General features: G+C 40.0%; 1 protein-coding gene across 1 annotated transcript in view; it reads left to right on the plus strand.

Annotated features, from left to right (window-relative positions):
* Nucleotides 1-26436, plus strand: part of PTN (pleiotrophin) — a 73139-nt gene extending 46703 nt beyond the window's left edge. Inside the window, exons 2-5 of the mRNA XM_061372024.1 lie at nt 8787-8896; nt 10566-10739; nt 10925-11086; nt 25381-26436. Of these exons, the coding sequence (XP_061228008.1) occupies nt 8788-8896; nt 10566-10739; nt 10925-11086; nt 25381-25433 (498 nt within the window). The 5' untranslated portion in view covers nt 8787 and the 3' untranslated portion in view covers nt 25434-26436. The remainder of the gene's footprint in view (nt 1-8786; nt 8897-10565; nt 10740-10924; nt 11087-25380) is intronic.
* The last annotated feature ends 916 nt before the right edge of the window (nt 26437-27352 follow it).

A 27352-nucleotide genomic window follows, 5' to 3' on the forward strand; every position in this document is an offset into this window, starting at 1 on the left:
TGTTTAGAACAGAACATAAAGTTGATTACATATTGGAAAATGTAGTCCCTTAGCTGCACACTGCAATGTTTGAAGCGAAGTGTTTGACTTGGGCTTATCAGAAGGGTCGTGCTGTGATATCTTTCCTTTTTAGCTGTTTGATGCTGGCTTGTACAGGTACCCTGTGCTGTAGCTGGGCAGAAATGCTGGTTTAAAAAAATAAAGTTTGACAAATATAATTCCAGTCTTCTAGAATTTTCTCTTTTCCCTGGCTGATCTGCAGCAACAGTTATAGAGTTATACTCAATTTGATTTTTATTTGATTTTTAAATTTGCCATTATAGTGCTGAATATATTACTGCTGACCTAATTCCTTCCAGTACCAGTTCACCTTAGAAGCATTTGCCTCTTCCCTACCAGCTAGCTGCTGCTTGACAGCTTCTCCTCCCTTGCATGGAGGGAGAGCATTGCTGGAGCTGCATCCATTGGTGAAGTAGCTTCTGTCTCCCCCACAAAATGAAGCAAAGGTGAGAATGGAAAAAAGAAAAAGCTGAGAAGCACCTGTTGGTTGAAGCTCCCTGATTCTCTGTCATTTCTCCAGACAGAGCAACCTGCCAGCTGTGCTTTGTTGTGCATGTTGGAATGGGGGCCTGGAGGCTGGTGCCAAGGTATGTGCCCTGCTACCCAGCCTTCCTCCTGTGGCTGAAATGCAGGGAGCTTTTTTTCAGTAGGGTTTGGGGTTTCCTACCTGACTTTGAACTAACTTATTAGCGCACAGACTCAGAACACTGGTGTCCACTGTTTAGTGGTGTTGACACAGCTCCCAAAATTTCATAGCTATACCACAAAAGAATTTCAAACACAAACAGGAATGTCAAAGGAGTAAGGGAATGAGCACACAGATTTTGCTTTGGGCAGGATCTCAGTAGCTGTAGGTCTCTGAATTAATAGGTTTGGGGTTTTTTTGCTACACTGACCAGCCCTTTTAACCCTTAGCACCCTAAGAGTAAAATATAATTTCATTGCTTAATTTGACTATAGAAAACTTTGTGTTTGATTATTATTCTAGTAGGTTTTCTTTAATAGAATCATTCTGAAACATAACAATTGTTAGAAATGAGATTAGGCGTAGTTTTGAGACAGAGATAGTGTCATTTGGTTGAGCAACTTGTTATAATTAAAGGTTCGTTCCTTAAAACTTTTTTCATTTTTAGGCTTAGACCACTAAAGGTATAGTAGTAGTTCTGTTTGGAATGAATACAGCATTTCTTTGGTCCTTGAAGGTGCAATTAAGTGATGAAGATCAGCAAGTTGGCTCAAGGCTTTGTGTTGTGAGGAGAGTTTGGGGATCTTTACCTGTAAGGAAGCATACAGAGAAATACATGTGATGTCTATGAATGCTCCATCCCTGGCGGTGTTCAGGGCCAGGTTGGACAGAGCCTTGGATGACATGGTTTAGTGTGAGGTGTCCCTACCCATGGCAGTGGGGGTGGAACTTGATGATCTTAAGGTCCTTTCCAACCCTAACTATTCTATGATTCTATGTATGCTTTTAATGGGAAGGAAAAACAAGGTGAATAAAGATTTGTCATTAGGTAGAGAAACAACACTAGAGTTGCAGGGTAGCCAAGACAAAGAACAGAATTATTACTGTTGAAAACTGCAGTAGTCAGGGTGGAAAGCAGTTTATGAAAAGCTGGTACTTGGAAGACATTTGGGTGAAATCAGAGAGAAGTATCAGGTGTAAGTGAACTGGCCAATCAATAGGAGAAGCTGGGAAGAGGTGTAGTACTTACATATGGATATTATTGGGTTGGCCCACACATAGTCTGTAATGGAAATCATGACTGGTAGGCAGGACTTGAAAGTCCAGAAAAGATAGAAACCACAGTAAAAGTCATATAGCTGTAATGGAAATTAATGATACACTGTGAATAGATAAGAGCTACTTATGTGCATAAGATAGGATTCATATGACTCAACTACTTCAGAGGAGTATGGAGAAATACCTACTGGCTTTGTGTCAGCCCAGAGCTGGATTAGAGAAGGCTCAGTGATGTTATGTATGAGGAAAATGTAATAAGATCTTTCACTACCTACCATAGGACTGTAAAAAGTTGATGCTATTTTAGAATTTAATTCAGTATAACCTTACAACTCATCCTTAAAGCTCATCCTTAAAAATAAACACTTACATCAAGTGTTAACAAGCTGATTCAGTTTATATTACATGGGAGCATTGTTGTGATTTAATCCCAGCTAGCAACTGAGCAATGTGCATGAATGTAAATCTAATTAAGGTCTTAAATTTTAACAGTTGATTTTAAAGAAGTTAAGGAAACTGATCATGTGTATCGGACCAATAAAATATATTTAATACAGGGTTGTTTCAAATCTCATTGTATCGATGCAGAGGAAAATAGAATTAAATTTGTTTCCTCAAGGAAAAAAGAGTGGGTAAAAAGCCTGTACAGAGGAATTCCAAATCTAACAGGGGATCAATCCACTGAAGTGATATCAGGAGCTTTCACAAATTTCAGAAAATGGTACTGATCATCCAAGAAAGTAGTGTCTTAGAAGTCCAGAAGTTTGCTAATTTCGGATTGCTAAAACTCACCAAAACCTAACCTTTTGAAGGAAATCAAAAGCAAATCTAGTTGGGTAGGGTTTATTTTGGTTGATTAGTTAGTTGATTTTTTTTTTAGTTGTTTTTTTTCCTCTAGTCCTCAAACAAAGACTCAAATAAATATATGTGTGTGTGTGTGTGTGTGTGTGTGTGAGGGGAGAGGGAACATACAGTTGGAAGATTACAGTTCACAAAGGTCTGACTAGGACACGTAGGACATAAGGATTAACCATATGGTGAATGAGATTCACCTGGAGAAGCAGGAGTTTATGCAACTGTTACAGAGGTCAGACTCCTAAAAGCCAAATGATCTTCTCTGTTACAGAGAGAACTGTGTGTTTTCATGTCAGAGTACTGTAAAAATGACACTTGACATTTCAGATTTATGAAGATGGTTAAAACATGCTCCTGTATGACTGGTGCATAGCAAATATACATTATATAAATAATATTTTTCTTTAAAAAGGGGGAAAGAAATAAATCCAGATAACTGCAGACATGTTAATCTGCCCTCGATGGACTGCAAAATAGAACAAAATTTGAATAAGAGAATAATTTAAGAAGCAGAGGTAAATGTTAAGTTTCATTAAACACAGCATGTGTTTACTGAAAGGAGACTGATGTCCCAAACTACCTCATTTAAAAACTGATTTTGTAGATGTGACTAATCTGGGACTAATCAAACTGTAATTTATTAAAGTATTTGTTGTGGGACTTGATGAGAAATTATTCATTCAAGCAGGAAAAACAAGGATTAATGCAAAAGGTAGTTCTAAAATGGGTAAGGAGCAGTGTTGTGAAGAGAAATAATGGGCTGTAGGAATTTTTTGTCTGCATTTGGGATGCATTTTATTTATTCATGATCATGGGATGAAAATGATAGTGTACTAAAAGACTAAGTAGAGAGTCATAGTTATACTCAAAATGTTGTTTATTGGCAAAGAGGAAACAGACCTTTTATGTATATTGGTATAAAGTAAAAAAATTATTGTTAGTGAACTGAAATCTCAAGTCTAATCCAAGAAACATTATTAGTGTGGATGTAATTACAGAAAAGAATATATCTATGCAGATGTTAATACTACTACTACTTCTTCTACAGTTAAAATTGTTGTACATGCACTTACGTTAAACTACTTTTTCTAATGTAATGCTGACCCTTTCCCAGCTCTTCTTGGCCCTAAGGTTGTTGGTTTCAGTATGGTGGTGGTTGTGGGGGTGGTTATGGTGACTTGTCATCATCTGGGATCCTCAGCCAGGAGGACGTTCTTGTTGATGGTTTCTACTTCCTCATTTTAGGATCAGCTTGTGGTTGTGTTTTGTGTTTGCTGACCTGCTTTTATGCGTTTATCTTTCTTCATTAGTCTGCAGCTCCATGTTATATCCAAATTTATATGGCACCCTTTAAATATGGTGGAAACTACTTCTGTGTTCTCTTTTTTACTCCTGTCTCCTTAGCTCCAGGTCTTAATTTCTTTATCTAGCCATGGGCAAGTTGTTTATAGATGGGAGGGTATTCACTGTCAAGCCTGTGTCCCATCTCATATCTCCCCTACCTTTACTTGTCTATACTGCATCCTATGTCACAACTTCCCAATGTCTTTGATAAGATACCAGTCCTGTATTTCTCTATAGTACATTAATAGAACAGTCATAAAACCTGGGTGGCTCCGTATAATGCCAAAAAAAGAGTAAATCAAATTAGTCACAGCTGGCTGGCCAATTAGAAATTTTGAGGCTGCTGACAGGCCAAGGAAAGCTCAGACAGAGCAATCCTTGACAAGCCTTAGTCATGAGGCCTTACAAACTCACTACACAGCCTGTCATTAGCAATGGCAATGCATACAGTATTGCAGTACATGCAGGGTAACAGCATTATCAACACAGTTGATGTTTGGCATATTATACTGGAAGAACTGGAGGATATGGACAGGTGAGAAAACCTGATAGTTCAGAGTGGGAGTTTGCACTCATATGCACTAATAATAAAATACTTGCTTTTATAATCTGGGACTTTGCCAGTTGCTTTGAAGGGAAGCAGATGAAGGGAAGGTCTTATGTGTAATAGTTATTAACAGCAAAAAAGCCACCTGCAAAAGGCATATGTGATCCCAGGATGTGCTACATACACTAGCTTCAGTAAGGCTAGGAAAAATAAACATTTGCTCACCAATCAAGCTTTATTTGAAATTGTCTTGTTTGTTCTGGATGCTTATGTTCAGGAAAGACATGTTCAGATATGAGAAACTGAGAACCTGTGCATGAGTTAATTTGCATGAGTGCCAACAGAGTTGTTCCAGCAAGTTTGGCTTGCACTGAGATGCAGAGCTCTAAAGATGAAAACACCTGAGCTGCCTTGGGCTGCCAACTTGAGTATGAAATAAGCAAGCTGCATTTGCAGGGTCTTGGGTTGAAAGGAGTAAACTTTTTCTTGGACTGTTAGACAAAGCCTGGCACTGCATGAAAGCGTTTGTACCATTTCTGGGCCCAAATGGAAGTGTACATGCCACTGTGCTATCCTACGTGCTATCCTGTTTTGGGCCTTTAGTAGATCTGGGATTGGTGTGTGCAGACCATGGGATAGATATTTCCTGAAGTAGTTGGTAAACTTTATCATGTGTACTGTACTCATCATAGCAAATGAATGATTTAGTGAATCAGGTGCAGAAGAGATGGGAGTGATTCTATCAGGTCAGGCGGATACTAGGGGTTTGGAGTGGGAGGGTCCACCTCTGCTTAGATGGTCCTTTAAACTGCAGCCATAGCATCTTCTGCCTGACTCTTTCTGAGAGTCAGAACTGCAACTGAATCTATGCATGGATGGTTGATGAACTAATTAATTTTCTGACTGCCTTCCCTTGTTTCAGTTTCTCTTTCATTTTCTACTCCCAAACAGTGATTGATTGTGAAATGAACTGTAAGGCAGAAGGAATTCCTGTACCTCATTTTGTTGGGAGAAGGCACATACAGGATTGTAGAAATAGTTTCCCTTCAGGACACATGATTTAACCATGACAGCTTATTACTGTTTGGTGTAGATAGAAGGCTCATTATAAAAATCAATGTATCGAGGAGTCCATTTTGCCTATTGTGAAATACTTGAAAAAATAAACCAAAATCCCACTAAGTTATTTTCAGGATAATATATTGTTTTCAAAAACAGCCTGACATGTTTTTCTCTCCATCCAGTGTTTCTAATGGCCACCTGAAGTATTTTCAGGGAAAATTGAAGATTGAATTCGAATGATTACCGATCGGTGGGATTTTCTGGCCTTCTGAAAAAATACCTGAAATCTAATGGGTCCTGTATGTAAGCCATTTGTATTTTTGTGGGAGCATCTGCCCTTGCTGATCTATCATGTACAAACCAATCAGGCAATTTTCTGTACTCGTACGGGTTACATGAGACTCGAGGTGTAGGTGTGGTGTGAAGCAAGGCATCTGCACAACATGGCTTTTCACTTATTGGTAATTAATATCAAAAGCACTTCAGGAAGCAGCCTTGCTCTCTTTGCCAGGGGGATCTCTCTCTTTCACTGTGCAGGTTTAGTGTTTGCTTTAGACAACTCGGCAAGTGTTTTGGCTGTAGGGAGGCTTGGAGTCTTAAGGAAACAGGCTCCATGGGGTTTTGTTTATAGGGCTTCTGGATCATTTCAGACTCCAAACCCCAACTATTTTTCCTGCCTGATTTGCTGAAAATAGTGTCAATCAGGTTTGAATTAGAGTCTTTGTCAACTTAATATAAAGCAGCTTCCCTAGAAACAGTTATGCATGGCTCCCAGTGACTACTTAGCAGACTGTGGGGTACCTGTGACTACATCCCAGGTCCTTGGGGCGGGCAGCAAGGATGAAAGAGGGAGTCCCAAGTCCACTGCGGGCATCTCTTGTGTGCAGCAACATGCTGTGCAGCAAACCCTCCGGTGCTGCCTTGTTTCAGCTTCTGACACCCCCAGGTAGCATGCTGGGATGGTTTCTGGAGTTTATGGAAGTATATTTCCTTCCCTGTGTGTTTCCATACAAGTGCTTAACTCCCTTCTCCAACGAGGGATTATTGTGAATCATTTGGAAGAGAGGAAGTGACAAGATAAATTGGTAAATTGCAGTGAAAATGTGATGTGAGGTGCAGTGTTAAAAGTGGTGAGGTTTCTCAAGGGGGAGGGGCTGAAAGAAAAAGTTGAGTGTCTTCTAAGTATTCCAACTGTGTTTAATTATGAGAGACCAGTTTGAAGTAAGCTGAATAAAAAGGCAGATTATTTTTTTATTATTATTACTTATTTATGTAATTAATTTTCTGTAAAACATGAGAAGCTCTAAGTGGAAAAATGTAGCAGGAGAAAGGAAAAAGTCAAACACAAACTCACACACAACTTGTGTGCCCTCTAGCTCCAGGGTCTTGAGTTCATGGGAAACACTTCATGATGGGAAATTGTAGTTTCTTTTGAAATAAAGCAAATGGGTGCTAATGACAGCTCTTTCAGACATTTGAATGCCAGCTCTCTTGCAGTCTTCACATGAACTTTTTCAACAAAGCCATTAGGTTTTTTCCTCTGGCTTCTACCACTGTATTAAAGCTGGATACTTAAAAGTCTCTGGGTTTTCCGTGTCAATTACAGTTATGTTGCTTTTGAGCAAGAGATTGCCAGCAGGGAATACTGAGGAGTGCCAAATTAAATTTCAAATACATTTTGTTCTTTGTTCATGTTGAGAATTATTTCTCTCCTAAGGTTGCTGTGCTAAGCAAAATGGATCAGGTTGCATCTTAAACTCTCCGTAGCATTGGTCTAGTTAAGTTATTAAAGCTATCTTAGTGGTTAGTGCTGTTGACACTTCCCTGGAAAGCTGGTGCAGCATAAATGTCATGGGCCCTCATTTAAAAGAAAAAGAGGCTGGAGAAACCTTCAGTCTGAGAAATCTGGAGTCCACTGTCTTGGTTCCTGGCTGCCTGCTAGAGAAGTGGCTCTGAGAAATGGGAAGGTTGCTTATTTTTGACATGTGTTTGTTATGGCCCTGCTTTCTGATAAACAATGCCAGAATGAAACAGTGCAAGTTATAGCAAAGTGAAAGAGGGACTCTTCACTAGGGACTGTAGGGATAGGACAAGGGGTAATGGGTTAAAACTTTAACAGGGGAAGTTTAGATTGGATATAAGGAGGAAATTCTTTCCTGTAAGGGTGGTGAGGCACTGGAACGGGTTGCCCAAGGAAGCTGTGAATGCTCCATCTCTGGTGGTGTTCAAGGCCAGGGTGGACAGAGCCTTAGGTAGCATGGTTTAGCGTGAGGTGTCCCTGCCCATGGCAGAGGGCTGGAACTAGATGATCTTAAGGTCCTTTCCAACCCTAAGTATTCTGTGATTTTGTGTAAGCCATTTAAATCAGCTAGCTCTGAATGACTTTTGGTGATTGGCTAGTAAATGATATTTCACTACCAAGCAAATGTTTCTATTTTTTAAAACTTTTTAAATTTATATTTATATTTTGAATATTTGAATCCCAAATCCAGATTTTGAGTTCATTAGCATCTTATGGATAGCTTCTAGCTGTGTGTGCAAGTCCTGTTGCTGTGCCCGTTTTGCATTTCAAGCAATTAGCTTAATTTATCAGGAAGAGACACTAATTGGAGGGGAAGGTTAATAGCAAGATGCCCATGACAATTAAGGTAATACATCACATATTACCTATATAAGTTTTCATGAAATAAGGCCTTTTCAGATGGCAAGTAAACCTAGTAAAAACTTGTTCTCTTGCAAGTGTAGCATTCCGTACTTTGTATGAATGGGTATGCTGAAACACAAAGTATATGATATATTTAGTTTTACACAATATATCAGTCAGAGGTCAAGAAAGAAGAGTGGAGTTCCAGGACCATCAGGACCCTTGATTCACTGACAGGTTTCTCGAGATGAGCAATAATTACTGAACTTCCTGTGGCAATACTTATCCATAACAGCAATGATGTAGGCCAGGGATTTGGTACATGGGCTGCAAAAGAATTGGTAAGAATACCTGTATTCTCTCTGGAATAAAGTTATTCGTTCTGCCAATGGCTAATTATGGTCTACCTGCTTGTTTCTTACTGGCCTGAAGCAGAGCTTCCCCAAAATGCTGTAGCAACACATTAGATGGGGTCCCACTTTTTACATTCTGACCAACCTTTTTATCTTTTTTTCCTTGTTAATCCCCAGAATGCAACAGCAACAACAGCAACGTCGAATGTTCACAGCTGCCCTCCTGGCACTTGTTTTTATTCTGGCAGCTGTGAGTACCACAGAGGCTGGCAAAAAAGAGAAACCAGGTAAGGTCCAGTATAATTCAGAGTTAATCCCCAGGATAGATTGCACGTGTGGGAGAATGTCAAATGCTCCTGGTTTTGTTATGAAATTCAGGTTGTTTGTTAACCTTTTGACATACAGGGTGGGGCTTTGTGGCTGTGACATGTTATTCTGTGTTAAACAGGAAAATGAAAGGTAGTTTCCATGAAAGCTAGCAGCTTGACAGCCTCATAGTCCTTATTTTACCACAGAGTGGATGTTGCAAGGCAGTTTAATATTTGGTCTGGGAATAGGTTCATTCTTGACTTAGGGAGAACCAAATAGGAGTGATGTAAGAGTAGTCACCAAGTTGCTTGTTCAGTGTTGTATCTGACAATGCTAGGCCAATGCTGTGTGATGTGGAAATCCCCTCACAAAGAACTGAACTAACTCGCCGCTGCATAAAGACAGCCAGACATCCAGCGGTAATTGCTTTCTGCCAGTGATGAGCTCACACCTCATTATAGGGGAGACAGGCCTGCAGTGGGAAATTCGTATCTATACAGCCCAGTTGTGACATTTTTTAAGGAACGCATCTTTGGTGGTTTTCTTAAGGTCTTATGATTTACAGGCCACTTACACACCAATTAAAATGACCTGTGAGTCTATCTGAATTTGCGTTCTGGTTACAAAGCTGTTTATAGCCATTGTGGCTGTATGGAAATATGAGAATATGTGAACGTAAATATACAGGAGTTAGAAGGAAAATAATTTTATATAAGGTTATTTAAAGTTACTTGTGATGTTTCGGGATGAACACTTAGGTTTGATTACATTGCTGTCTTTTTTTTATCAGGCTTGGGTTTAAGGTTTTAAATGAAACTATGTCCCTTAACTTTTGCCCCTGAGCACATGCATTAGCAGCATTTTGATTACACTTCTCAGTGTAGATTTTTCTTCACCTTTGGAATTTTGGTCATAGAATGTGGCATGGTATACCAAGTGAAAAGTTTGTGTCCTGCAGCTGTTCCCTGGAGGTGCTTGAATCCTCTGATACACAACATCAACACATACATTTGAAGGTGAGGGTGGTGAAGCATTGGCACTGGTTGTCCAGGCATGCTGTGGGTGCCCCATCCCTGGCAGTGTTCAAGGCCAGGTTGGGCAGGGCTTGAAGCAATCTGTTCTAGTGGAAGGTGTCCCTGCCTGTGGCAGAGGGGTTGGAACTGGATGAGCTTTAAGGTTCCTTCCAACCCAAACCACTCTACGATTATGGTTTCTAACCTATATAGTGTGTAGTGCTTCAGTTGGAACTGAGAATATTTGGATGCCATCAGCTACTGGAGGCAGAGGAGTGTCCTTTCTGCATGAGTGCTGTATGTTTTGGTTAGCAGTCCCTGAGGGTTTCTAGGTGATTCCCCACTGTGAAGATGAGAATCCACTTGAGAGTATCTAAGTGGACTAGTAGGCATGGGAGTGGGACTGACTTTGAATGATCCACCCTGCTTTGGAGTTAGAGAGGCTGACCTGTCTCTACAGAACTGTGAAAAGGATGCCAGAACTTTTGCCTTTGAAGCACTTGTTTTACAAATGTCTTCCTCATTCATCTTTTCAGGTGATGTGCCTGTTTAATGAAATTTAGGGAGCTTTTCCATAGGCTGGTGGGTACTAACCATTTCTCTTGCTTGGATTTGGTTCCTTGTCTTCATCCAGATAAAAAGTCGAAGAAGTCTGACTGTGGGGAATGGCAGTGGAGTGTCTGTGTGCCCACCAATGGTGACTGTGGCCTGGGAACACGTGAAGGCACTCGCACTGGAGCTGAGTGCAAACAAACCACCAAGACTCAGAAGTGTAAGATCCCCTGCAACTGGAAGAAGCAATTTGGAGGTAAGCATTGCTCTCAAGGGATTTGCTTTCATTTTTACTCAAATATGAAGCAGGAAGCCTGTATTTTCTCCTTAGCATGATCCTTTTGTCTACAAGAACTAACTCTGATACTCTGTTAGACTCATAACATTTTTGTTTTCACAGTCATTTTGGTTTAAAAATTGCCATTTATTTACTTATTGCAGCGGAGTGCAAATACCAGTTCCAGGCCTGGGGAGAATGTGACCTGAATACTGCCTTGAAGACTAGAACTGGGAACTTAAAGAGAGCCCTTCATAATGCTGACTGCCAGAAGACTGTCACAATCTCAAAGCCCTGTGGGAAGCTTACCAAACCCAAACCTCAAGGTAAATTCCATTTGCTGAAGGCTGCACACTAGTTCATTCAAATCACTGGATTTGTAATGTCCCGCATGCTTCAGTGGGAACTCAGTACAGAAGATTGTATTTTCATGGCCTTGTCTTAGTTCTGCACTATGTCTCAGCGGTCAGGCAGACAATATTCCTGAGTTGTATAGTCAGGGCAGTCTCACACAAGAGGTAAGCTGAAAATAAAGAGCTCTGATTTTAACCTGAGACCACTTCTACTGTGACCGGTTTCCTGATGCTACTAGAATTCCGGAGTACAGATGCATTTCATAACTCCGCTGTTAATGGGAACAGACCAATAGTAGTATGCAAAAATGTCTCTTGATGAAGGCACCCTTTATAAAAGTTTTGTTTGCTATCAAATAAAGGCTAGTTGAAAAAACAAAGGAAATGAGCTGAAGATTGAAAGAAATTATTTCCTTCTGGACAGGTAGCATAGAAGGGGTGTTCTGCTTACTGCATACTGAAATACATGGATGTTCTGCACCCTTGAGGTTGTATATTTTTTATTCAAAGACAGCAGGAAGGAGAGTATTATTGTTTAAGCACAAGTGACAGTGTAATTCTTAGTACACAGAAAGGCATATGCTCTGCATTTGTGTTTCCAGGTGTTCCTCAGACAAACTTATTTTCTTTCTAATCATTAAAGCCTTTTAATATACTCTCTTGTTGGAGTAGCAGGTGTTATGTGTGTAGGATGATTTATAGTGGGAGCTAAAACTGTGAGATCTTGTTTGAGATACAGAAGTAATGTGTTTTAAGTGGATTACACAAGCTATGTTACCCTGGCATTTGTTTGCTTAAAACCATCTAGATTTAAAACATTTGAGCGTCTGAATACTAGGATAATTATAAAAATAAATGTGATTAGGAGTGACAGGTGCAACAGGGATGAGCCATTTTCAAATTGTTGATGGTGGTGTACCATTGATCTGAGTGAGGAGTACCTGCAGGTGGCCTGCTCTGTTTGTGCTACCAGAGACATGTCTGATGAGATTGCAGATGCTTTCTGGGTGTGCTAATGCATCTGTCTGCTTTGCAGTCAGTACAGGTGTAACTGGTCTTCCCCACACGACATTTATGGAGTTACTACATCAGCACTTAGCCTAGACCCTGTGTAGATAATGACAAGCTGCGAAGCAGAAACTATATTTCACAGCTAGAAACTAGATTTTCAGAGACCCTCTGACTTGGTTGAGTTGGCAGCAAAAAACATCTTCATTTGGGGGTGGAAGTGACTGAGTGGGAAGGCAGGAAGGCCTTTGATTTCATTGTTTAATAGTCTGGGGAGAAGGACTTTTTTCTTTTCCTTGGGAGAGTTTTTTGGTGTGGGTTTTTTTGTTTTGTTTTTTTTTTTTTTTGTTTGTTTGTTTTGAGTAGATTTCCCTGCCCAGGTGGCATTTTGGAGTTTATTGAATGAAGCTTCCTTTTATGCTACCAGAAGACCTCTGCAGCTGGAGCTGCTAGTAGCCTTTTGCCTTGTTTTGCTCTCCCTGGGTCTGTATATTCTATCAATAGCTGTCAGAAGAGGGGAGAGGGAGACAAAGCAGAGCATTGATACAGCATTATTTTGTGAGAGCAATGCTCTTGGGTCTTTTAAAGTTATAGTTTTAAAGGCAGTGCTTGTGAAATTGCTGGATTGGAGTTAACTTTTACTTATTCTAGATATGAGTGAGTTACAGCTGAGACTAAAACTCGGGCTGGGACTGACTGTGGCAAACCTAGTTACGTGGTTTGACTTGATTAGGAAGCCTGGCTTCATTTCATTTGAAGGAATGCAAAAGGAGAAATACATTTAAATGTAGGTATGTGATCAGAATATCTGTGGCAGAAATTCTGCTCTCTTTATTTGCGTTAGAAATCTCACAGCATCTTCCTGTGTGCCACCTGCTCGTTCATCTGCTGTTGGCATTAGTAGGAACAGCATGCAAGGAAGTCACACACTCACAGCCTGCCTGGGCCCTGAGCTAAGGATAAGAATTTGGTAGTGCAGATCTGTGGGTACCCAGGAGCTACACTGCACATTATGTTGGCAGCAGTAGGGAGGAACTAGAGTAAGAAATTAGGTCAAGCAGATTAGTACTGTGTGAAATGTTGTGCCCTACTGAACTTTATTTCTGAGTTAAAAATCTGAGTGCTGACATGTTGGCTGGAATTGAGAGTGTCTGTTTCCTTCCTGAAGTGAGGGAAATTGCAGGTTGGAGGTAAGTCTCCACCCATATGTAGATAGAGGAAAAATCAACTGAATTCAATGTATAGTTAGAATAGGACCCAATTTAATTTTTTGGTGATAGGAAAATCTAGATTATTGTCTTGAGCCTTTGGAATGGACTGCAGATATGTATTAGGCTTCCTTTCCACCCATAGCTTTGCACCAGTGGTTCAAGACTGTAAGAGAAAAAGCATATTATACATTACTTGGAAACAGCATTTTTGTTTTGAGGCACAGTGCTGCATAAGGTCTGTACTGAAACATAGATAGACGTATAAATTCTGATCAAGTGCGACAGACCCCTTTGTACTGTGATTGCCTGGAGTAGCAGAGCAGTGGCCTTCTTGCATTTAGGAGCTCTGGCAGAACAGTAAGTGGGGGGTTTATTGGTTTCAGGAATCTGTTTTACTGCTGAACGTTACCTTTCTGACTGGTATATGCTTCAAGACCTGTGTTACTGAATACATCTCCAACAGCAATAGGTTGGGAGCACCAAAAAAAAGATGTGAACTGAGTGAGAATATTACATTGAAAATACCAAGTATATTCAGGAGAATTTGTGTTTTTGTTTTTTCCCTAAGTTCCTTTCCTGTGCGCTGGAATTTTCCTTCTATTGGGTCATGTTTGTAATCTCTCAATTACATCAGTTTTCCTTCTGATTTTACATTTTAAATGAGGTGAATGAAAGCCCCTATTTGGCTTCTCCAATCAGTTGCAGTTTTATCTATCTCCTGTTACTTTTAATGCTTGCCGTCTTCTGAAGATAGAACCTCTAACTTCAGTGTTTCATTGTATAACAGTTAATCCATTCATACTCTACAGAACTTACCTAAATTCCTTCTATGACTGAAAATCATTTTTGAGATGAAGAGGCTGGACTGTACACAGTATTCCAACTTCTCTACAGATTTGCGTTGAAACAGAAAATACGATTGTAATACTTCTTTTATTGTTTATTACGTTTACTAAATAACCCATGTTTTTGTTTTGATCACTGCTTGCATGTGGAGTAGGTATCTTTATCTGAGACCATCAGAATTTTCCCTAACTCTTATTTTTTTTTTTAAAGTTAATTAATTTGAACAGTTAAGAAGCCAAGAAGGTGTCTGGGTAGGACAGATTATTTCTCCTAGGCTTGCCCAATCCATACTCTGGCTTGGTGTATAAAGTTCCTCCTCACCTTCTCTGTTCTTTGAGAAAAACACAAATAAATGGATGCTACTTGTAACTGCTGCTCTCGTGTTGCTTATCCACTTTTCAGCTCATGAACGTGCAGCAACTTTGCTGGTAGGATGAATCCTGTGTCTGTCTCTGCTCTCGGCTAACTGTTTCGAAGATGACTGCTGTTTCAAAGATGACTGCTGTTTCAAAGGAGTTTAATCAGTGCTTAACAGAAAGGAAAACTATACCTTCAGTGAAATCCCAAGGGTTACCGTTTTGCAGATTTGCTGTTAAAGTATATTTTGGCTTTCCAGGAGCTTCTATGAGCTGTAGCAAAACTTCTGCTAAACAAGGAGGTAGATATTCATTAACCTCAGGAATCAGTGCCTGCCTCATAAACTAATGATGTAAGTGTTCTTATGGATTTGTTTTCTCATTAGTCAGCATTCGTGGAAAAGCCTTAAAATCTTTTTGAAGTGCTCTCATTATTTTGGAAACTAGAAAAAAAAATTGCCCTTATTAGCATTGCTGTGTCTCAGTATTATTTAAATCCAAGCACCTGATTCTAAGTATAGATTGTAATCTGCAACATGGTCATTTTGGAGTTCACTGCTTGCATGAGAATCTGCTGTATGTTGGACTTAAGGGGGAGCAGATGATGAATCAGGAATTTTAATTTTGTCTTGATTTCTGACAAGCTCTTCTCCATGGCTTTGCTGAGGTGTTCTCAGATTGGAAGAGAATAGCTTGGTCCTGGGCTGCTGTGCTAAAGTAAACAGTGGATAAAAACTGTTGTTTTTCTTTGAACATTTGGACAGAAAGGTTATCAGCTACAGGGATATCCCAGACACCGTGGTCTGTGTATTTAGTGCACAAATGAGGTCATGAGAAAGCCTGTCACAAAGGCTGGAAAGGATGAAGGGCTATTTTTTATCAGAAAATCCCCATGGAAGCAGCCACCTCTCCTCTAGCACACACAGTTCTAATCAGTGTCTGCAAGGCCGGGGATGTTCAAGGTCTCCCTAAACTATCTTGACAGATGTGAAAGACTCAGGTACTTCTGTCGGGTAGCTGCTGTAATGGCCAACTTGCATTGAAGAGCAGAAAACACTTCCGACATACTCCATCTGGCCTACTTCACGGCCACCCAAACTTGATTGATGGTTGTTCGGGTTCCAGCCAGCCAGAAAGTAAAAGAATGGGGTATTGTCAGGAGTCAGGAAACATTTTGCTTTAACTGCTGAGAGAGGGGGAATTTATTTTTATTGAGCTGAGTTGCCTTGTAGGCTTTAATTCTTTTTGCACTCTCTCCATCACTCTCATTCTTCTTCTCTTTCTCCCTATAACTTTTGTACTTTCACATATTTATTCTTCTGATTAAGACAAAATTAAATAGAATGAACATTCTGCCTGCTCTTTCTGCAGTGTACCCTTCATTTTTTGAATTATGCTCCTTTCTGGTAATTTTTTTTCACCTAGCTGTATTTAGTTCTTTTTAATAAATGTTCCTTCCCACCTTTTGATCAATTTTCTGTTCTATGAAGCTCAGCCCTTGCCACACAGGAAAACAGTTCCAAATAAGGTTGTCAAAATTGGCATTGCTTGCACTGCTCGTGTCTTTAATAATTGGAGTGGCACGCAAAGATCACATCCTCAACATGCAGTGTTTGGAAAGGTTTCTCACATGAAGGCAAAACCTCCTGAGTTAATGGCTGTAATCTCTTTTGTGTAATGCGGATCAGGTGTAGCAATTGAGAGTCTAGCAAGGTGTCTCTGCAGTTCCCTGTGTTTAGCAAGGTGTCCGTGCTCCCACAGTGGAGGAAAGACTCACTCTGTCTGGTTTTAATAATTTCATATTGTTTGATGAGCTTTACTTGTGAATTTAGGGAAATAGAAATGACCAGCCCACCTCAGCTAGGAGCTGTTGACTCTTAGCTCCACGTTCTGACTAGTAGCTGCTGCTCCCTTTTATCCTAGCCTGTAATTGCAATTATCAGAATTTACTTCAAGGTGACTGAACTGCAGTCTTTAATTAGGGTCTTTGGTTTTGATATTAGTAATCTCAGTGGACTTAAGACAGTGTTTGACACTGACTTATCTTGTGTCTTCTTAGGGAGCTTGGTGTCAAAACACGGAACTGGACTTTTGTTAATGATCAGGTATATCCCTGTCTTTACTTCGGTGCCAGGAACAGAAAACAACATGTGGTTTTTGAGCAGTAGAGTGTCAGCCTTGATTTCTACCTGCAGAGAGGACATGTTACCCACAGCGCGCTGCCAGGACAGGCTGGCTGTGCTTTGGCAGGATGACTTGGCTGGTGCTGTTGCAAGGAGCTGACAGTGCCTTTGTCTGAATGAATTGCTCTCCTGATAGGAATCTCTTCATTGCTTCATTGGGTGCTGCATCACCAGAAAGAACCATCTGTGGTCCATTCCGTTTTGTATGTTGGACAGTCTGCTTTTGCTAGGGTGCCTTCCCTCAACTTTGATTCTATGATTCTATGATTCTTCATTGGGTGCTGCATCACCAGAAAGAACCACCTGTGGTCCACTCTGTTTTGTATGTTGGACAGTCTGCTTTTGCTGGGGTGCCTTCCCTCAACATGATTCTATGATTCTATGAACTTTGCCTTTGTGCCGCAACAAAATGTCTGCTCCTAAAGGGTAGCTGGAGGGGCCGGGGAAGAGGGGGGGAAGAAATTACTTGCTAGGACTCTGATTTTCTTTTGTTTGAGAGATGCTGATGTCTCCTGTTTTGGCATCACACTCATGCTGCATCTCCTTTGTAGGTTTCAGAATTCCCCATCTTTAATGTAGCTCATTAGTCGTGCAGGCATGCAGCTAGTGTAATAATTAGTATTACAGGAGGCAGAATAATAGGATCTGCTGCAACTAATTAGATATAAAAATGAGGGATTTTCGCATATTAGGAGACAGCTGTGATAAAGAAAAACCTGAAAGGCAGAACTGGGAGGTTTTTCTCCTGCTCTAGAGGATGAGGCAGGTTTATTGAAGAATGGCTTCTTGCGCTGACCAGGGGCCTGCAGTGAAATAAAGTGATCTGAGCTCTCCAGGGGCAGACAATGGCTGTGGATGCACAGTGGGAGCAGCATAGCTGGCTGTTATTATTGTTGCTATCATCATGATTATTTGTATTGCATGAGTGCCCAGAGGCCCCAGCTGAAAAAGGGTGCCATTGTACTAAGCACTGCATAAACATTGTGAGAGGCAGTTTTGCCATGAATAATTTATGCCTTATAGAGCTGGGAAATTTGAAAACCAAGGGAAGAAACAGTAGTCTGGAGGGGTGAGGCTGGGTACTAATTGATTGGTTGTGTTTCCCTGTGCCCCTTGCTAGTCTGAGGACAAGGCCTGTATTTCAGGTTGAAGTAAAACTCACTGGGAACTTTAGGTTCTGAGACTTACCTCTGTGATTTGGCTCCTTGAGGCCATAAGACGAGGAAATATGATTTTTCTCAATTTAAGTGGGAACAACAGTAAATCATGTAAGAAAAAATTAACACAATGGTGGTACAGTGTGGACCACCCTCAAGCTGCTAGGAGGCTACCAGTGCAACCTGTAACTACTAAAGTTTGGATGTCTTCTAATGCTGTTTTTTTCTGCTTCCATTTCTGTATGTTTCTTGGTGGTTTTGCACTCTGTTGTCCCTTGAGACTGCTTTTGTACCTTTGAAAAATCATACTGTTTGGATAAATAATTTGAATGCATTGTTAGATCATAATATAATATCAGTCTGATTGACACAACCCTGATTCCAGGGAGTAGGAAATGCTTGTAGGAGAGGAACAAAGAGAAATATTTTTTTAAGAAAGGAGTATATGTCAATTTTTAGTTGTTCTGCCACTTTTACAGGTGTTTTTGAAAAAGGTAGACCTTAATGTTTTCTCACCTCCTGGTTTGTATTGATTTTTTAGTTTTATTCTGCTGCCCCAAAAGATGAAAAACTGGATGTGATGAATGGTCTTGTTTAACCCTCTTTGTGGCTGCAGGAGTCTGTGTTATGGTTTAATACAGACCTTTGTGGCTGAAAGTTTAAATCGCCTTTTGCGTGCCAATTCTGTTACATGCTCATTGTCTCACTTTCCTGGCTTGCAAAAGCAGTCAGCCTCCTTGGCATTAGTCTGTGCCCTTGAGCCGTGAAAATGCCTGAAGCTGTGGGATTTGCTGTGATAAAAGATATGCCATCAGCAAATGCTTACACTCATTACTGTTCCCAGCAGTGAAACAGAGAGAAAGCCCTGTTCCTTCCTTTCCTTTTCCGCTTCTTCCCTTCCCTTCCTTTCAAGCTTTTTCCCTTTCTTTATCCCTCTATTTCATTTTCTACTTTGCCATTGCTCTATCTTCTGTCTGAGCTAACTGCAGAAGTTTTGCAGGAGACTTTTCAGTGTGGAGCACTAATCAAAGCCAAGCCTGTGTCCTGTGCCCTGAGGGTAGATCCTGTCTGGGGCAGATGCAAAAGGCACAGCTGAGAAATATGTATGCCTGGTTTCCAAAAACTAAGTAAGTGAAACAGGGTCTCTATTCACAGTCTATCACAAATAAATTTCTGCTAAATAACTATATATTTATTTATATATAATATAGATCTCAGTTTGACATATAAACTGCTGCAACATGTAATCTTTTTGCTGTATAGGTGTATGCCAAACTCTAGTCAGACTATTAATACTTTTTGTTCTCAACAGTCTCCTTCAGGCATGTGAACACAGAGACTGAATTCTCTATTAGTCTGTGCCTGCACCTGTCTCACTGGCGTTAAGAGGGATTTTGTGTACAGCATAGAAGGAGGGCTGAAAAGCCAGCAGGGACTGGGTCCTTCGTGCGTAGAACATGACAACAGAAAGTTTGTACCATACAGAAGGAACAGTACAAATGTACCATAGGCCGATGAGAAGAAGCAAACAGAAGAGCAACGTGAGCTATTTATGAATGTCACTTTTCATTTAGCCAGACCCCTTCAGCAGTTTCCAGTTGCAAAGCAGGCTTTGATTGGAAAGTTTATCCATTGCAATTTTCTGGGTACTTAATCAAAAGACTCTAACATCTTATGTATGTGTGACCCAGACATAAAGAAAATGAGATGAAACTTTCCTGATCTTTGTCTTTGGGCAATTAGGCCATGTAGCAAAATCAGAATATGTGTGTGTCTGTGGTCTTTTGTGTGCCTTTGCCTAGGCGATTTTGAAATTTTCTCCCAATATTTAAAGAAAATCACCAAAATTAAAACTTTCTGATGAACACCTTGGTTTCAACCAATTACCTCACGTGTAATTTCTGACTGATTTCTGTAAGGATAGTAAAGGGAGTATTTAAAATGTCTTGCATCTGTAGGTCAGGCTCAAGCAATGCCATCTGACTGTTAAGGTTGTTTCAGATAAATTGGATTAATTTTTTCCTTGCATTTATTTCTTCTTGCAATTCCAATGAGAAAGAAAATGAGTGAAACTTTTTCCATGAGCCGCTCTTTGGTCCATTCCTTTATCAGGTATGTTAGTATTTGTTACAGACATAAATCTAGCTGTTCCCCATTTGTAATGCACATCACATTGTGCTATTCTGTCTTCTATGGTTTAGCTCCACCCTTTAGTTTTGAATTGGGTTCATCTTGTTCTCAACTGGGAGCAATTCCAAGTTTGTTCAAAATGGAAATTTAGCAAAGCAAGAAGCAGAACAAAACGTGCTGGAGGGGAGTGACTGGAAGAGTGGAGAAATTGGGAAACACAGGCAATCAGAGAAAGTCATTAAACAACACAGAGCTAAAGTATAGGGAATACAATCAATTTTAATATATTAATGAAGTAAAAGCCACGTCAAGGTCATTGATTCATTGGAGACTTGCCTTCTACTGCTGTTTAGCTAGTGGAGTATTGCTTGTTTTTTTTCCAACCAGTAGGACTGCGTTGCTCTGAGAAGAGCTTATTTTGGAAGAAAACTGCTATTGTAACATAGTTTTTCCTTCTGAAACTATTGGGAATATATAAATGCTGTGCAGGAAAATAGGAAGAAAAGGAATTTATGGCCATGAAAGGTTCCCTTTCCCTAGAAGCAGAAGAAATACCATTTCAGAAATCAAGGGATTTGTTTGTACAGCCATGGAAATCATAAGGTAGCGGTTTCTGTTCCTAGAGAGCAGGGTGAGCCTCTTTAAAGTGAGATTTTTTTTTTCACCCAAGGATAAAATTCTTGGCTTCATCAATGTCAAGAGTGCTTCCTTCCATATGGCTTGGCATTTCATCCCCCAGATTCGAAAGTTCCCTGCACCCAGTGGCACCGTTGCCTTTCACTATAGCAGGCAGATGCTTTGGAAAATTTTCCCCAATGAGAGGTAGAGAGCCCTTCAGAAGAGCTGCCTTCCTCTGTATTCAGTGGCACTGAATGCTAGCTCCTGACAAAACTGCGCCCTGAACACCTGGTGTTGAAATTCTTCACTCTAACCTTCCATCAGCACAGCTTTTGCTATTTCAAATGATTTGTATTGCTTTTGGGGACACTGCTTTCCTTTTATGTACAGGAGTTCAGAAGTGCCATGAGTGAATTGTTACCTTCTTCTCAACAAATGAAAATAAATACCTGCAAATCTTGGTTTAGAAAGCTTGGCTTCCATTAAAATGTAATTACCTTCCTTTTGTGCCTTACGCATTAAGGGTGGCTTCAAATGGTGTGTGGCTTCTGTTTGACAAAATTACTTTCCTGTGCTGAATGAGAATGAGTCTTCAGAATAAAGATGACTATTTAAAGACGGCTGCTGCCATTCCAAATGCCATAAAGTTCTGCTTATCAAATTAAATTGTTTACCCTGCAAGATCCTCACTGAAATTTTTGTTACTAGTCATCACAGAAGTGGGTTCACTGCTAATCCACGACCACACAGCCTTTAATACTGCAAATAATTCTCAGGCATTCAACTGCTCATATTCAGGTGACGGATGATTAGGTAATCCAGTATGTGTGCACTGGCACAGTTTTGTCTTGCAGGACTGTTTGTACAATGTTACATAGGGTTTTTTTTCACCTTACTGGAACTGTTCTGGGTTCCAGGAGGGGAGTGGGATGTCTGTGCAATTCTTGTTGCTGGGTCCTATAGGGAGAAAAAGGTATTCTGAATTTGCTCTTTGTGTGTCCCCAGGTCCAGAATTCCAGCCTCTGAGCAAGAGCACCACTAGGCAGTTTCTTACTGTGGGATGAGAGGGAGGAAAGTGTATGCTTTAACACAGACACAAAAACTGAGGACTGTTCTGTCATCCTTATTAATATTCTGGAACATACATAGCTCACTCTTCCAGTATCTTTGTCTTGCTCAAGGATGCGCAAGGATTGTAAAGATAAGTATTTCCTTGATGTGAAGGGAGACAGAGAGGAAGGCATAGATCCTGCTACTGCTTTCCTCAGTGTGGCTATATGCTGAGCCATGCCAGCAATGGAAGGACAGTTTGTCTGGGACACTAACACACAGTGCACTCAGAGCAGTAGGCAAAGAATGGTGCTCATCTGTTCCCTCCACTGCATAGCCTGCTCACCTCAAGTGTTGAGAGACAGCGAGAGACAGCACCCACGCCCACCTCACTGCTGACCCTGATCTTGGTAGCTCTAGGAGAAATACCTTTGATAAAGCATTTAATGTATGTAAATTATGTGTTTCACTGTAAATACCAATTTTACATACCTGTCTACATACCTTTCACAAAGCTTTATATTGAGATGTCACGGTTCATGGCATCTAGAGGATCTTTCACTGTACATGGCTACAGCTGGTGCTGGTGTATGGGGCTCTTTTGAGCTTTCAGGTAGCTGGCATTGTATTCTCAGCTGATCAGGGCTTCCTAGCATGGTGTCAGTGCTGGCACTGCTGGCATGGTGACCCTTTCAGTTAAGCCTGATTACTTTTGGAAGGGAAACTTTGGCAGACCAGATGATCAGAGTGACATGGATTCCAGTGTGGATGTTTAAGCTGAGCTGATAGCTGGTCATAAAAGTAGAAATAGTAGTGCAGGGTGAGTAGAGATGAGGGCAGTGAAAGCCTGAATGCCACAGGTGCAAAAACTAGGTCTTAGCATGAGAAAACATGAACAAAGTACATCTTAAAGCAACTTTATATTTTGTTAGCCATGGACATAGAGTAGTCTGTAGCCTGCCCATAGTCAAAACAGTTGGCGGGTAGCTGTGCATGAAAAGACTAACAGCAACATCTTCATGGGCCAGTATCTGTTATTGATGTATGTAGTAAGATTTTTAGAAGAACTTAAGGACTGGGGAATATTTGAGCAGTTTTGTTTTTTTTTCTTTTTTTTTTGAAATATTGAAATATTGCCACAACTTGGGGGATGCATGTCATTTCATGGAGCAAATTTACTTTTCATCAGTACAGTTTACCTGTCTGAAAGAGTAAGCTGTGGTGGTGTGAGTACCTTTAATGTGAAAGGATTTACATCCCATGAGTGACCATAAAGGTTTTACTCTGCTGAGACACAAAGAAGAATCACTTATCTTTGTAGGTAGATGGGTTTGGCAGTTTGGATGATATGCAGATTATCACAAGGTAGACAGCAGGGCAGAATAGAGCTTTTGCTTACAGGAGCAGATAGAGATGCCCAGGGGCCAAGTGCAGATGGATTAACAGTGAATTGTTTGGTACTCAAGTCAGGTGAAGATGGGGACCTGATGCAATCACACAAGTCCAGACAAAAATCTTTTACTGGTGGTGACTTCACCTCTACTGTAAACTGCACATACTCTTCAATAGAGTCCTATTAGTGGTCTGCCTGCATTCATATGTCTGCTCTGCTTTTGGTAAATTTAGTTGAAGTCTGCAGAGTGTCTTTCTGGTTGTACTGGGTTTAAATAGATTTTTCAAATTCAAATGCTGGTGTGATTAGTAAAACACCACTGTTTCTGTCAGAGAAAGCAGTGTTAGGGGGTGAGGAAAGACAGTCAGAGTGCAATCAATACAGAATCCAGGAGGCTCAGTGATACAGAGCAAAATCAGAGGAAGTGCTGGCAAACATGGATTAAAGAGGATAGGAGGGGAGACAGAAAATCTGTAGGGAGAAAAAAGCTTTAGCTGAAAGCAAATTAGATGAACTTAAAGATAAGTGGCATTTTAGAATGACATGTAAAATAATGCCAGATTCAGTGAACAGGTCTGGACTGCAGGCAGACATACACACACAAGCACACACAAACACTGACATACAAAGGCAGGGGTAAAAAAAAATAATAGTTCATTTTCTTATTTTCAAACAAAATTACTTTTAAATTATTATCCATTTAAATGTTAAGAAGAGTTTTTAAGGGAAAGATTCTATACAGCAGATTTTGTGACTAAGCATAAAATAGGTATTTTATTTTGCTTTGACGAAGGATTATCAGAAACAATTTTTGTCATGTTGAAAAAGATGAAGATTTTGTTTTGAAACACTAGCAGGAAAAAAAACCCAAACATCAGAGAAATGTGATGACTTAAGCCTGCCTTCTGTCGAAGGTACCCTGGCCCCATGCATAGCTGAAAGATGTCAATGTAGTTCTTTTGGCTTTAATGCAAGTAAGGTTTTACAAGAGGTGATTATTGCTTGCTTATCTGTGTTCTGCAAACTGGTCAGAGAGAAAAGGATCATATTCACAAAGAAGAGTGTACCACATAAAGGGCCAAGTGCTTGTCTTCTCATTCATGGTTATTCATTATTTAATCTGAGATGTTTTCTGTTGGGGTTTGGTTTTCTTTTGCTTTTTGGTTTTGGTTGTTATTTTGTTGTTCTTTTGATTTTTTTGGTTTGGTTTTTGGTTGGGGTTCTTTTTTTTTTGTCTTGTTTTGGTTTCTTTGGTGGGGAGGAGGTCTTTTTTTTGAGAAGGAAGAAACAAAGGCTGGATTCAAAGGAGAAAAGTGGCACCTGGTTTAAGGCAAACATGAGTCTACTTGGTTGCTGTTTTGGTTCCAGGAAGGATGCTTCACAGAAACTCATTTTCATTCTTTCTGTAGTACCTGTTGTGCTGTGTTTTTTGGTGGTATCGGTGAAGATTTGATTTATTCACATTCCCTGTGAGACCTGTTATTTTGCCCATTGCAAAGTGACATGTGATACATATTCATGTCTTAGGTCCCTCTGTGAATTTCCTTTGCCTGTAGAATACCACCCTCCCCTTTAGCACAGTGAAAGGTGGTATTATATGGTATGGTATTATAAGACCATAAATGGTGATTTTAATATAAACTTTAACTTGCACTTTCACATCGTTACCTTATTTACCCCAAATTAATCAGAGAAGCAGATGCTTCCTAGTCCCTTCGCCATCCTGTCAGTACCAGCTGCCTGGACAGACCATGTTCTAGTGACTCCAGGCTCCTCAAGTGTACATAGGTGTTAGTCCCAGACAAAGGGAAAGGAGTTGGCAATGGAGAAGCTGAAGAAGTAAGTGAGCTTTCTCACCACACTCTAGAGTTTCTCTTATTTTTAGAGAAAGCCAAAGACAGACAATGAAACAGAAAGGAAGCAAGGAAGAAGGGTATGTGTGTGGATAGTGTGTGCAAAGCTTTCTTCCAGCTCTCCAGTGAGCCATGACCCGGTTTCTCCAGGAGCTGCCTGCTGTTTTCTTATTTTCAAAGCAAGTTCCTGAGACAATGCCTTGCATGCCAAACAGGGTCAGCTGCTCGGATAGGAAGGGTTCTGAACAGCACATGCACTCCCCTTTCCATCTTCTCTAGTGTCTCAGCTGTTCCTTTTTTAATTTCTTTTCCTTCTCTTTTCCCTTTCCTTGTTCAGAATGAGGAATCAGAATTAGTTCTTACATACACAGAGAAAACAAGTGGAAGTTTCAGGGTATTGAATGAAATTTGTTGCAGTGACTGTTAGACTCTAATTTTTTATGGTTATTGTTATCTTGACAGAATCCAAGAAGAAGAAAAAGGAAGGCAAGAAACAAGAGAAGATGCTGGATTAATGGAGCCAACTTGGGCAATGTGAGAAAGGGACATCAGCAAACATGATCAGTTAACAGTTTCATTTATACCTAGGCATTTTATCCTAAAATTATTTATAGCTTAATGGTATCATAGAAGGAAACAAGCAAACACAGAAAAAAAATTCTTTTTTTATTACTTTAGTATTTTTAATGTATAACCCTAACAACAACTTTTAGAGGCCTGTAATAAAGGACTCCAGTCTCATTTAGAAAATTATGTCTATCGTGTATTGAACAGTGTAGAGGTTTTTAAAATATTCTCAAGTCTTGCCATAGGTCTCAGTCTGGTAGTTATTCCATGCAAGCAGAACTTGAACCCATGTAGAGCTCTGCTGAAGCCAGTGGTGCCCTGTGTGATCATAGGAGTCTGGCTGGATGAAATTATATTTAAGATTGGGACTCCATATCTGAAGAAACCCCAACTTGTTTCTTAAGTACTTATTGCATCTTGATAACTATGAAATTATTTGTTGAAGGAAAGGATGGGGTCATTTTCTTGAGTATTTACAGGCATGGAATATTTTGGGGGTGTGTTGTGACTGTTCATTCCAAAATGCCACTATCTCTAGGTAAAAACCTGTAGCACTCCTATCCTTGGTCACATTTTGGATGTTAGCAGTAAAAATTTTGAAATCACTCAACAGTTGGTCATGGAAGAGTCCTAATTTTTCACTATTTTCTAGCAATGATTTTTTCCAAGTAGAATGTTAGCAAAACTTCCATTTTTCAGCATATCATTGCTGGTGGATGGTAGTGTCCTCTGGTTTACCTATGAAAACTGAAAAATGCTTTCTTTTGTTTGTTTACTTTGCCAGAAAGGGGAATATCCTTTTGACAAAAATCTAGTTGAAATTTTTGTGATTCTTCCTGACCCAACTCCCTTTTGTACCAGTGGGAATCTTCATATTGATTTTAAATATAGGTGGTTGAAAAATACTATGTCTGATGGGAAGTAACAGAAGAAATCTATTTGGAAACTGCCTGAGAAGTTGTTTCTATTTTTAACCAAAAAAAAAAACCACCAAACTGGTGGGACTTGAAACCAATAGGAATGCAAGTAATTTTTGTTTCTCTGTTAGTAAAGTAGAAGGGAAATATAAAAGCAGTACCTTTTCTTTAATCCATTTTTATATAAGCAAAAAAAGACCTTGGAAAATTTCACTCAATGTAAAAAGAGTTCTGTGATTTTAGGTGGGTTTTTTTTAAATTATCTGTAGGGAAAAAAAAATAGCTGGTTTTCAGTTTGTTCAGTTTTGCCTATTTTAAGTGATAGTAACAAAAAGTCACAAAGTAGAAAAATGATCTAACAAAGGGCTGGTCTATTCCCAACTAAACAGTTGTTTAATACACTAAACAACCAGTGGACCAGACTTTTTAGAGGGAATGTGTTTTCAGTGCCCAAATTAATTTCAAAATCCTTGCTTGACTGCTGGTCAAGATGAATAGACTCCTTGAAATCCTGCAGGTACCCACTGACTTCAGTGAAGCTGCAGCAGCGTGTGTACATCTGAGTAAATCACATTGCTCTCTTGGGTTTAGCTTGTAGACAAGTAGGGAGTCTTTTTCCAGACTAACATCACTCCCCTTTTCTATGCAAAAAATGCATAACAGTTGCAGAGCTTGCCCTCTTTTTTCTTACATGGAGGGTATGGCTGATCTGAACTCACAGTGTGGCAAGTCCATCCATAGATGTTCCTAAACCCTTCTGAAGCCAGCTAGCCAAGCCTGCACATAGCTCAAGGTAGACTAGCCACCTGATTATTTCCCAGATTTCTTGGGTGTGTTTTGCAGTCTGTGTTGATGTCCTTGTTATTTTGACTATCTGTTAGACATACCTGAGCCAGTGGTATAGTTAAATATGTCCCCAACATGTGGTGGATGTGCAATGACCAAATCCA

Source organism: Neopsephotus bourkii, unplaced genomic scaffold (genome assembly GCF_033783945.1).
Source record: "Neopsephotus bourkii isolate Nb327-2 ecotype Australia unplaced genomic scaffold, CSIRO-AGI_Nbou_v1 NB_1589, whole genome shotgun sequence".
Lineage (NCBI taxonomy): Eukaryota > Metazoa > Chordata > Aves > Psittaciformes > Psittacidae > Neopsephotus > Neopsephotus bourkii.